The sequence below is a fragment of the Pinus tabuliformis genome, chromosome 3_1 (genome assembly GCF_031772625.1).
Source record: "Pinus tabuliformis cultivar Carrire ecotype Pingquan chromosome 3_1, CPIR1, whole genome shotgun sequence".
In the NCBI taxonomy this organism is placed as follows: Eukaryota; Viridiplantae; Streptophyta; class Pinopsida; order Pinales; family Pinaceae; genus Pinus; species Pinus tabuliformis.
This window is the reverse complement of record NC_142301.1, coordinates 156,650,722-156,664,084: the sequence shown is the minus strand read 5'-3', so window position 1 is coordinate 156,664,084 and position 13,363 is coordinate 156,650,722. Positions and strand designations below refer to the sequence as shown.

General features: G+C 38.8%; 1 protein-coding gene across 1 annotated transcript; it reads left to right on the top strand.

Annotated features, from left to right (window-relative positions):
* The first annotated feature begins 1,176 nt into the window (after positions 1-1,176).
* On the top strand, positions 1,177-2,616 carry LOC149186267 (uncharacterized). The gene is made up of 2 exons (XM_089412599.1): positions 1,177-1,771; positions 1,879-2,616. The coding sequence occupies exons 1-2, from the start codon at positions 1,474-1,476 to the stop codon at positions 2,466-2,468; spliced, it is 888 nt and encodes a 295-aa protein (XP_089268725.1). The 5' UTR covers positions 1,177-1,473; the 3' UTR covers positions 2,469-2,616.
* Positions 2,617-13,363: the final 10,747 nt, after the last annotated feature.

Here is a 13,363-nt window from a genome sequence, read left to right as displayed (position 1 = left end):
ATAAAAAAATAACTTTAAATATATAATTAATATTTATTATTATTTTTAAAAATAAATAAGTTAAATAATCTTAATATCAAATTTATATAATTAATCTATAAACAACTAAAAAATAACATTTAAAAGGTTGCAAAGATCTAAAATTAATAATAATAAAAAAAACAAAATTTATATATCAAATTTATATAATTTAAACTGGTTATTTATAAATCAAATTTATATAATTTAAACTGGTTATTTATAAATCAAATTTATATAATTACTTCACACAGTATTAGAAAATAGCATTTAAAAAAGAAGAAGAAAGTAAGTTTATAAAAAAGTTAAGATTTTGGAGTAAAGCTTACTTGGAAGAAAGTGTGAGTAAGCCAGTGAAATTATTAAAAAAAAATAAAAAATTTGAAAACAAAACCTATATTCTAAGATATATATAACTTCATATTTAAGCAATTTTAATATGGATTAAAACTTTAGAAAGAGAATTTTGTATTCTAAATTTACACCACTCAAGTGGCTGATCCCGAGAATGACTTTCTTCACATTATTACTAAATCTGGTAAAATAAGGAATAAACATGTCAAATTACTGTACGAATCGATGGTTTTTAGAATAGAATTGAAGAATCTGATAAAGTTTTATGATGACGTTGAAGAGTGTAATCCAGAGAAGGTGAATGTCTGTATAAATATTCTTCTGCAATTGTGTCTGTGTGAAAAAGAAAATACGAGTCAAAGTGAAAAACACATAGAATTATGCTGAAGAATAACAGGCAAATTGATTTACAGAGAATTATTATTTGGAATCCCAACTAAATTCATACTTTGCTTTGATACAACTCAAACGACGAAGATAGGAATACGGAGATCCATGGCGCTGGATTGCGAGAGCTCTGTTTTCCTGTTCTGCACGCTCAAATTCAAAAGAACGACAGAGAAAGATTAAAAAAATAGTAAAGCATTTGATTTTCAAGATACGGAGGGGAATCTCTTCTTTTATCCATTCCAAATCTGTCCAGAGATTGAAACGCGAAGCGACACTGATTTCTGAGGCCCACTTTCATAGAAAAAGCCCCTCCGGCCGCCGCTCACAGTGCACCGTCTTATTGTCCATCCACGTCAGGAAAATCTCAGAGAGCAGATTCTCCTGGACTTTAAATCATCACGCCTACGATACAGTACATGCTTTGCTTAACAAATTAAGAATCCGACGTATACAAAGCACAACAACAGGCAATCAATCAGATCCTCCATTCCACTTGCCCACTTGCAAATTTCTCAATTCAGTGTACTTCCCAGAGCGCATGCGCCTTTTCATTTTCTTCTGAAACATTAAAAATTGTTTTCCCAAGCAGGTACACAGATTACCAGGTACCTCTTAAAGAGTCTTGTAGTTGTTATCGTCAGTGCCAAGCATACTTTTCAAGAAGAGTACGGCTCTCGTATGTGCTAAGCAAGAAAGGGTACGGCTACCAAAATGTCAGAGTCGTCGGTGGCTGACAACCAGCTTCTTGATCAAGAAAATCAAGAAGCCCTCTGCTCCTGTCTTCAGTCGACAACTGAATGTCGACGTGGTCACAAGGTCGATTCCAGCGGAGAAGCCTTCTGCTCCTGCCTTCGGTCGACAACTGAATGTGGACGAGGTCACGAGGTCGATTCCCGCCAAGAAGCCTTTTGTTCCTGTCTTCGGTCGACAACTGAATGTCGACGAGGTCACAAGGTCGATTCTCGATCTTCGACTCTCACGCAAGAATTGTGCTCCCAGCTTTCGACTAGTATGTTCTCTGCCGTGCCTGTAATTTAATTTCAAAACCTGCTTTTCTTGAAATAAGAATTTTTGAAGGTTTTGATAGGATCTTTAATTTTTTTTCCCTTTCTGCAGGTTCAGGGAACCGCAAAATGTCCAAGAGAAGGAAAGGCGGGAAAAGAACGAAGAAGTACGTGTACATTGGAATCCGGCAGAGGCCATGGGGTAAGTGGGCGGCAGAAATCAGGGATCCCAAGGTCCGTGCCAGAGTTTGGCTCGGGACTTTTGATACGGCCGAAGATGCTGCTCGGGCTTACGATGCCGCGGCCTGGCGGATTCGAGGGAAGAAAGCGAAGCTTAATTTCAGCGACGTTCATCGCTCTGTTGACACTGATCTCAACGCTGAGTCGGGAAGCCCGGTATCGAATCTCGTTAGTGACGATTATGCTGCAAAAACTCCTGAAGCTGCGGATGGGAAGAAGAAAATGGAGGAGGACGTCCAGACTGCTCTGCATCATGCAGCAACTTCTTCTTGCACGAATATGTGGAGTAGTGGAGAATGGATCGATTACAGTCCAGTTGAAGTTCTTGGAGAATATGTGGGCATGGATTTCAGTTTGCAGTATGATGATTGGGCATGGAGTTCATCTCAGGAAGTTGGCATCGATGACCTGGAAGAATCGTATCCGTATGGGATGTTTCATTTGTGGATGTTCGACCAATAATAACGCATTAGTGTTCCATTATTAGGCACAGGCACAGGTCCATTCTTAAAATTTTAAGACCAATCTCGATGGTGAGTGAGTCGATAAGATTTTGAAACCGTTTGTATGAATGGTCATTGTCTCGTAAATATCTTCAAGTTTGCTTTCACATGTTTTGTTTGTAGCTTATATTTTTAATCTTATCCATGAAACCTGAAACTCTACATCGTAAAGAGGATGACTATTTTAATTAATAAAGTTTAAGGGATGGTTTAATTTTCTCAGAAATGATTTATTCTTAAGTTGTTTAATCAGTTAATAAAGTTTATGGATAATTTATTTTTTTCAGAAATGATCTATTTTGAAGTTTTTTAATCAGTTTTGAATTTGAAATTTGGTGGAGATTACATTCTGCACAAATGATTTAATTTACATGTCATGAATGTGTTAATATTTATGTGTATTAATTAATTTCTTATATATTTGTTATTTTTTTGGAAAATATTATTGTTATTAAATATTTTAGTGTTAGATTTTTAAAGTTTGAAGAAAATATAATATTTGATAAATTATATATTAAATTAATTAGTATGTATGGGATTTAGTTTATATTAAAATTTAAGTTGAAATATTATAGAAGGCGTAGTCTTTCTCATAGATTGCTTACAAGAGATTGCTTATAAGACCAGTGTCTGGGCACATCTAAATTCTATTTATCTCATATGATTTTCGAGAAACCAAAGGCATCATATGCATCTTCTACACATAGTAATTACAAATATACACATAACATCATGGGTTGGTTCATTCATCTAAAGATATAAGCCATGTATTTCTGATATCCTTTCACATATACAACTCACAAGAATAAGGCAAAAACAAGTGGAGGCCGAGTAATCAAGGACTCACAGTTTAATTAGATTTTGCAAAATAATGAAAGAAGAGAAGGATAATAATAAATCATCACATACAGTTTGAAACATCAAGAGTTCTATACCTATTTGAGCTAAAGATAGACAAGTGGATGTAAGAAGAGTGATTGTTATGATTTCAGGACGCGCACATTTAAAGATATAATCTCAGACTTGCATACAGACATATGTATTAACTAGTTAACACCAATGAATCTGTAAGAATATAAGAGATATTTCTGGCAGCTACAATTGCTTGAAATCAAAGAGGAAGTGCGAACATAATGAAAGTTTAACAGAGAAACAACAAACTGTAATACTTGAACATGAGAATCACCACTGTTTCATTCATATTAAGAAAGATGTAGATGTGGAATCCATACAACTTCATAAGCACATACAATTTTTTCCTATAATTCAGGGTCAATGTTTCTTCCTCCCTTTTATAAAGAGAGGGAGGGCAAGAAAATCAGTTACAGAAATATCTTCTGGCTGAAGTTTACCGCTGTCTGTATGAATGGTTGTCTCAGCATGAATCCTCTAACTATTACAGCTGGGAGATTCCTTTCTTGAAAGAAAAACATAATAACAATACCATGATCAAAACAACAAAACATAATTAATCCATCAAAACTGAAATGATGGTTTCTGGAAATATCTTCATGCCACTCCTCTTTGCTAGCCTTTGGTCTTGGCGTTTTCCATCCAAGTCATGATTAATCCTCTCTTGGTCGATTCCTGGTCACTGTCGGTCTTTAGTAGTCTTGTCCCTTCCTTTTCACTTAAGTTGGAGCGGTCACCCACAACAATGATAACAAACTTTGAAACAATTGTCAACTCATATGCCTTTTAAATTTATATTAGATAATATCGATGCCTTGAAAATCTCTAGTGTCGTGTTTCATGGAGTACCCGGGAGTTTTTTGAACACTGGCCTTTTACCACAAGAACAATGTGAAACAGGCGAGCCTGACTGCCCTTTAAGCCCTTGTGAATACAACCCCTTTTTGCTTCCTCTTTCATGTGATCGGGGGCTTGAACTGAGTGCTTAGCCCTTCGGGCGCTAAGGCTTTCAAATGTTGCGTGGGGGCCTTTTCCTTTGTTACTTGAAATACCTTCAATAGCCCCTTACACCGCATCGGTCGATATCCCAGACGCGAAAACTTTATAAATCACAACTCATTACATATCGCATCTAGGGCCTTTCCTTATCGCAATCGCAATTGCTGATAAGCCTGAAACCCAGAATAGTCGATCGTCGATTGCCAATAAATTTGTTGACGTCATCACTGCCAAGTGTCACCCTATGATTGGTGACATGTGGTACCCGAAAATATCCCCATGTCACCCCTGAAAACACTGAAACCGGGCAACACATGTCCTCTGCCACATCATCAACTGTACTGCCATGTCATAGTTGACGTCAACTTCCATGTCTTCTCTAAGGACCAATCAGAGGCCGCCACGTGGCCCCCTGGAGGAGAGAGAAAAAATGCTTGTCGGGCCTTGGTTTTGCATGGAATTCCTTTGTATTTCTGAGTCAGACTTCCACTACGATTTCATATTAAATAGTAATGTCGGTGGTTTTACGATGTTTCAGTGCTGTGACCTCACCGATCGTCGATGCCACATGGAGGAGAGATAAAGGGGAGGCCCGCCCCTTGTTTTGTCAACCATTTCCTTTGTATTTGGTTTTTTCGGCCCCCCGGCGATGCACCACTTTATCGCATGTTCGACGGTTCCCATGATATCGACGTTTGGCGATAGTTCTGGCGCCGCTCTAGTGTGCACCCCTGGCGCCTGTGATCGCTGATCTATGATATAGTCACTTGGCCTTGAAACCCGTCGATAACATAAGTATGTGCCTGAGACTCGCTGACCCGCGATATGCGATTGCAATCAGCCTCAGACCTCCGATTGCGATTTGTCTTCTACACTTAGTCATTTTTTCTCCATCAGTTGGGATTTTCCAAGGTAATCTTCAAAATGCTTTATCTTTTGCTCCAGGAGTCCATTTTTGAACTTCCATATACCGTTGGCAAGATTTTTCTGAGCACTTGGCAATGGAGAGGGTCTGGTTAAGCTCTGATAGCTTATGTATCCTGAAAAATGTTTTTAACTTCACTACTCTCAGGTAACCTTGACCAATTGAAACCCACAATGTAGTGATGATACCATTGGCTCCAATTGGGGATAGTGCCTTGTTGGTAAGGTGTTGAGGACCTGTAGACCAGTAGCCTTTCCTTCCATTAGGCATGGATTTATTCTTAAACAACATATAATTCTGTGAAAAAGGACTTTTCTGAAAATAAATTGAAAAATTCAAATAATAATTTCAACACACACACCGGGTATTTACAATGAGAAAGAGACATATATCTCTAATTTTAAAAATAAAATTTTAGGAGCTGACCATTTACAGGAAGTTCCAGCAGTTCACCATCCAATTTTTTGAGCATGTAAGTGTTATTTCCCCTTTCTTCTACAATCCTGAAGGGGCCGAATTATAGCGGATCAAAATTCCCATGTTTTCATTTGTCTTCTCGTGTGACATTCCACTTGAGAACTAAATGTCCTTGCTGAAGAGGTATGTCCTTAGCCTTCTTGTCAAACAGAGATTTCATCCTTTGTTGGTAGTTTAACAATTTGGTCCCCACCTGCTCTCTATTCTCATGAAGCTCCACCAGTTGATTTATTCTTCTAGTCAAGGCGTTAGGTTCTTCCTCAGCTTCTCTCAACAACTTAGCTACTGGCATTGTTAATTGGATAGGAAGACAACAGCCTTGCCATATACTAGCTCAAAAGCAGATTTCCCAGTGGATCTTTTGGGTGTTACACGATTAGCCCACAGAGAAAACTTTAGTTAAGAGTCCTAGTTCTGTTGATTTTTAGTGATGGTATTCTTTAGAACTCTCACCACAATTTTACTAAAAGACTTAGCCAAGCCATTCCCTTAAGGGTAGTATGTAGTGGATTGTCCAACAATGATGTTGAATTTGTGGCAGAAGTTGGTGAAATTGGAAAATTTGAAGACCTGTGCATTATCGGTGATGATTTTAAAAGGACACCCAAAGCGGGACAATATGTTCTCCTCCATGAATTTTATCACCATTGGATCAGTAGCATTCTTAGCTGGGATAGCCTCTACCCACTTGGTGAAATAGTCAGTGGCTGTTAAAATCCATTTTTGTTGGCCGCTAGAAGGTGGGTTTATTTCTCTGATGAAGTCCAATCCCAACTGTTTAAAGGGATCCGCTACATGCACAGGAATAAGGGGAAGAAGAGAAAACTTCTGTCTTTCAACAAATAGCTGGCATTTTTGGCATGACCTAACCTTAGAATAAACATCACCAAACAACGTGGACCAGTAAAATCTTGCCTTGAGGATTTTGTGTGTCATTGCCTTCCAATTGTAGTGTCCTCCACATACTCCCCCATGGAAATCCTCAATCACTTCATGGGTTTCTCCCTCAACCAAACACATCAGTAATACCCCCATCAGGTCCTTCCAGTAGAGCAATCCGTTGGATATAATGTATTTATGTGCCTACAATCTCAGACTCCAGTATTTTGATCTATCTATTCCCAACGAGCATCTTGTAAACAAGAGGTAATGAACAATGTTCTTATACTTGGGCGGTCCCTCATACTTGGCATAGATATTTTGTTTAGCCGTTTTAATTCTGCTCTGTTCATCCTCTGGACTGCCCTCCTTTGTGATCAGGGTTATCCCTAGAGCTTGACAGTTGGATTCAGACAAAATCTTGGCCAACCCTTGGCCTTTGATGATCTTGGTAGGCTTGATTTCCAATTCATACTCCTATATTTTAGCTATCCATCTGCCCCTGTTTCCTTCATTGTTTCCCTGCACCAAAATGTCTTAGACTGCAGTCGTTGGGACAAACGTTGTGATTTCGGATTGTAGTACATACATACGGAATGAATTTAGCACCTTTTTTTCCCATGGAGAAAATTCGTAATTTTCATTAAAGAAGATTACATATTGTAGATGCTTGAAGCATATGCAGAAATGTTGGCAAAGCCACTTACAAAACAATACTCCAAATGAAGTATCCAGAAAAGCCCTCAGACAGGGCAGCCAACAAAAGGGTATGTAAACCCCAGCAAATCTGCAACAACAGTGCCCAAAAAATTAACCCCAAAAGGCCAATATTGTGCCCCTGAAAATAGACCAGTAGGATACCCATATCTATGCAAAAAAAAACAACAAAAAAGAGCAAAAGTGCAACACCTAGAAAGAAGATCCGGCACCAATGCACCACATGCAAATAAAAGCTCCTGTGGAGGGAAAAAGAGAACAGTAGGCACTAGATCTGGCTACCTAGACAAGAAGGAGAGGGGTATCATGCTACCTTCCAGGGATACCAACAATATTCCAGCTCCATTTCCATCTTTTGAGTTTGCTCCATCGAAGTACAATTTCCATACTTCATTCTCATTTAAATGCTGATATTTCAACTACCTTCTCAGGTGCACTGATGCTTCTCTAAGAGGTTCTCACCTTCTTCTAAGAATAGGCGGGAGATGTCACTGTATTTCCAATGTACTGGGGAGTTTTCTGAGCCTTTAGCTGGGGTCACGATTTTCACAAACCGAGATTCTATGTACAACCTTCTTTTTCCACCTCCAAATTACGAATGGTGGTATAATTCAGATCTAGCTTGATAGAGCTACCCACCTTGGAACCCCAAGATCTAGATAAGAGCATTCCAAAATGAGGAGGTATATCAACCACCACTATATCCATTACCACACTTTTCACCAGGATCTGAGCCAAGTTTACCACCAGATCCTTTATCATGCCTAAGCATTTGACTCTATTGGAGTCAAAGGAGTACAAGTCTTTGTATGGTTTGGTGATCTCCAAACCTAGATGTTCCATTATTGATAATGGCATGAGTTTGTGGGAAGCTCCTGAATCTAACATGAAATTACACAACAAAAGGTCATGGATCACCAAAGTCACATAAAAAGGTGCAGTAGAAGGATCCAACTCTTCCACATGGACTTTCCTCCTGGAGGTTTTATCTATCATGGGATGGTGTTGAGATAGAGGGATACATAAATTGAGAGACCTGAGCTTTATAAATAGGCTGCTTTAGAAACTCAGTGAGGGGAACATGAATTTTTACCTTCTCAAGCTCCCTATGGAGATTGAATGCAAGTTGGACCTTTTTTGTACCTCCTGGCTTTGTTCCTTCTTCCTTGCCACTAGCAGCTTTCGACATAATAGGTGTCTCTTTTTCTATGTGTCCCTCTGAACTAGTTCTTTCCTCATTAGAGGAGACTTTTATCTTAGAAGGGTCAGGATTCAGCTTACCCTTCCCTTTATTCAGTACTGGGAAAACAACTTTGGGAGCAACTTCCCCTTGTTGTTCTGGTTCTCTCATCCTCTTCTTTGAAGATCTTAAATCATACTTATGTTGTGGTTGTGCTTGCATGAACTCTGCAAATTGTTTGCAATAATAATCCATATCTTCCTCTTCTGTTGTTCCTTCTCTATCATGGTTGGCCTCCTGGTGAGCCATATTCTCATATTCTTCTTCAGTAAAAGTAGAGTACATATTTCCTTGCCCCTCTTGTGTATCTGATGATTGTTCATCAGGACCATCTTCCAAGTACAAAGGATGAGGGATCTGATCAAGTTGTTCCTTTCTTTCCCTCAGAAGTAGTTGCAGTGGAGGCCTTCTATATTGAGGGTTATAGCCTCGATTGTTGACTTGAGTGTTCTGTCTAGAAAGGTTCTTGTTCTCAATTTCAAGCTTTCCAACCTTTTGTGTTAAACTACTGACGAGTTTGTACAGCTCGTCCAACTTCGGGTCTGATGATTCTCTACCTTGACCAGAGGAGGATGCCTCCTCTTTCCATCTTTTGGGTTCAGTAGTTTCTTGCTTTACCCTTGACTTTCCTGCCGAGACCAGATTTTCTTCTACTTCAAGAGCATCAATCTGCAGTTGGTCTAGAGTGAGAGACTTCCTTTCTCTCAGGGAAAAACCAATGTCGGACTCAAAAGCTCCCAGGAAAACCACACGAGCCGTAGTTGGAGGAGGCTTTATGTTAGCAGGTAGGTTATTGTACTGCTTATTGAATCTTTTGATAAATTTTGAAGTATCCTCCTTCGACTTTTTTCTTAGGGCATTAAACTCAGTGAGGAGGTACTCATGATCCCTCTTTTCTCCCCATTTATGGGTGAAAGCGTTTTCCAGCTCCTCCTAGGTAGTGATGGAGGCATTGGGTAGATCTTTGAACCATTTTTTGGCTTCTCCCTCGAGACTTTGTACAAAAAGTCTCATGACCACATCCAGCTGATCCACATCTAGGATGTGAGCAAAAGAACTGAAGGCTTCAATGTGACTCTTTGTCGTGTTATCATCTTCCCCATTGAACCTAGGCAACTACTTTAGGTGGTTCTGGGGCATTTCACTCAGAGTTGAGGTAAATTAAGAGATGCATACTTATTTAGAAAAAATATTGGGAGAGCCATATGGATTGGTTGAGGGGGATTAAAATTTGCTTGAGGAACTGGGATCAAGACCACAGTGGTTGGAGGAGAAGCAGGGTATGTCAAGGCCTTAGGAGTAATTCCCGAGTAGTGAGAAATAATGGGCTGAGAATTGGAGACAGAGGTGGCAAAGGTTGATGAGATGGTAGTACAAGCAAGGGGAGTTTTCTCTTTCTTGACTTTCTTGGAAATTAACTTTTTTGGATCAGATACAAATGGGGCTTTATTTTGGGATGTATCTGAGCGTGTATGAGGCATTTTAAAAGCCAGGGTTATGAATGATAATGAGGGTTTATGAATGCAATCAGAACAAACTTTTCTCACCTACACGAAGGGTGTTCATTTTGTCGTATCCCGGGGGGAAAATCCTTCAATAAGCTCCCCGACAATGACGCCAAAAGATTTTGTCTCTCCCAGAGACAACCTTGTATTTCTTACAAGACGAGTGCCTTGGCACATCAAAATTCTATGTATCTCATATGATCCTCGAGAAACCAAAGGCATCATATGCATCTTCTACACATAGTAATTAGAAATATACAAATATACACATAACAACATGGGTTGGTTCCTTCATCCAAGGATATAAGCAATGTATTTATGGTATCCTTTCACACATATAACTCATAAGAATAAGGCAAAAACAAGTGGAGGCTGAGTAATGAAGGATTTACAATTTAATCATATTTTACAGAATAATGAAAGAAGAGAAAGAGAATAATAACTCATCACATAGAGCTTGAAACATCAAGAGTTCTATACCTATCTGAGCTAAAGATAGACAAGTGGATGTAATAAGAGTGAATGATATGATTTCAGGAAGCACAAATTTAAAGATATAATCTCGGAACTGCATACATGAATATGTATTAACTAGTTAACATCAATGAATTTGTAAGAATATAAGAGATATTTCTGACAGCTACAATTGCTTGAAATCAAAGAGGAAGTGCGAACATAATGAAAGTTTAACAATGAAACAACATATTGTAATACTCGAACATGGGAATCACCACTGTTTCATTCATATTAATAAATATGTAGATCTGGAATCCATACAACTTCAGAAGCACATACAATTTTTTCCTAGAATTCAGAACCTTTGTTCAATGTTTCTTCCTCCCTTTTATAAGGAGAGGGAGGGCAAGAAAATCAGTTACATAAATATCTTCAGGCTGAAGTTTACAGTTGTCTGTATGAATGGTTGTCTCAGCGTGAATCCTCTAACTATTACAACTGGGATATTCCTTTCTTGAAAGAAAAACAGAATAACAATATCGTGATCAAAACAAAAAAACAGATTTAATACATCGAAACTGAAATGATTGTTTCTGGAAGTATCTTCATGCCACTCCTCTTTGTTGGCCTTTGGTCCTGATGTTTTCCTGCCAAGTCATGATTAATCCTCTTTCGGTCGATTCATGGTCACTGTCGGTCTTTAACAGTCTCCTCCCTTCCCTTTCACTTAAGATGGAGCGGTCACCCACAACGATAATAACAGACTTTGAAATAGTTGTCAACTCATACGCCTTTTAAATTTCTATTAGATAATATCAGTGCCCTGAAAATATCTAGTGTCATGTTTCATGGAGTACCCGAGATTTTTTTGACCGCTGGCCTTTTACCACAAGAACATCATGAAACATGTAAGCCTGCCTGCCCTTTAAACCCTTGTGAATACAACCCCTTTTTGCTTCCTCTTTCATGTGATCGGGGGCTTGAACTGATCGCTTAGCCCTTTGGGCACTAAGGATTTCAAATGTTGTGCGGGGGGCTTTTCCTTTGTTACTTGAAATACCTTCAATAGCCCCTTACACCGCATCGGTCGATATCTCGAACACGAAAACTTTATAAATCACAACTCATTACATATCGCATTCGGGGCCTTTCCTTATCGCAATTGCAATCACTAATAAGATTGAAACCCAGAACCACCGATCCCCGATTGCTGATAAAACAGCTAACGTCATCACTGCCATGTGTCACCCTGTGATTAGTGAAATGTGGCACCCGGAAATAGCCCCTTGTCACCCCTAAAAACACTAAAACCGGGTGACACGTGTCCTTTGCCACGTCACCAACCGTACTTCCACGTCATTGCTGATGTCAGCTACCATGTCTACTCTGAGGACCAATCAGAGGCCACCACATGGCCCCCTAGAGGAGAGAGAAAAAGGCCTGTCGGGCCTTGGTTTTGCATGGAATTCCTTTGTATTTCTGAATTGGCCTTCTCCGGCAATTTCATATTAAATCGCAATGTCAGCAGTTTTACAATGTTTCGGAGCTGCGACCCCGCCAATCGCTAATCATTGATGCCACATGGAGGAGAGAGAAATGGGAGGCCCACCCCTTTTTTTGTCAGCCATTTCTTTTTTTGTATTTGGTTTTCTCGGTCCCGACGACACACCACTTTATCACATGTTCGGCGGTTACCGTGATATCGGCGTTCAACGATAGTTATAGCCCCACTCTGGTGTGCACCCCTGGCACCTACAATCGTTGATCTGTGATATTGACGCTCGGCCTTGAAACCAACCGATAACATAAGTATGTTCCCAGGGACCTGCCGACCACTGATATGTGATTGCGATCAACCTCAGACCTCCGATTGCAATTTGTCTTCTACACTTAGTCATTTTTTCTCCATCGGCTGGGCTTTCCCAAGGTAATCTTCAAAATGCTTTATCTTCTGCTCCAGGAGTCCATTTTGGACTTCTGTATATTGTTGGAAATATTTTTCTTAGCACTTAGCAATGGAGAGGGTCTGGTTAAGCTCTGATAGCTCCTGTGGAAATAACTCTAAATGGATCGATTACAGTCCAGTTGAAGTTATTGGAGAATATGTGGGCATGGATTTCAATTTGCAGTATGATGATTGGGCATGGAGTTCATCTCAGGAAGTTGGCATCGATGACCAGGAAGAATCGTATCCGTATGGGATGTTTCATTTGTGGATGTTCGACCAATAATAACGCATTAGTGTTCCATTATTAGGCACAGGTCCATTCTTAAAATTTTAAGACCAATCTCGATGGTGAGTGAGTCGACAAGATTTTGAAACCGTTTGTATGAATGGTCATTGTCTCGTAAATATCTTCAAGTTTGCTTTCACATGTTTTGTTTGTAGCTTATATTTTTAATCTTATCCATGAAACCTGAAACTCTACATCGTAAAGAGGATGGCTATTTTAATTAATAAAGTTTATGGGATGGTTTAATTTTCTCAGAAATGATTTATTCTTAAGTTGTTTAATCAGTTAATAAAGTTTATGGATAATTTAATTTTTTCAGAAATGATCTATTTTCAAGTTTTTTAATCAGTTTTGAATTTGAAATTTGGTGGAGATTAAATTCTGCACAAATGATTTAATTTACATGTCATGAATGTGTTAATATTTATGTGTATTAATTAATTTCTTATATATTTGTTATGTTTTTGGAAAATATTATTGTTATTAAATATTTTAGTGTTAGATTTTTAA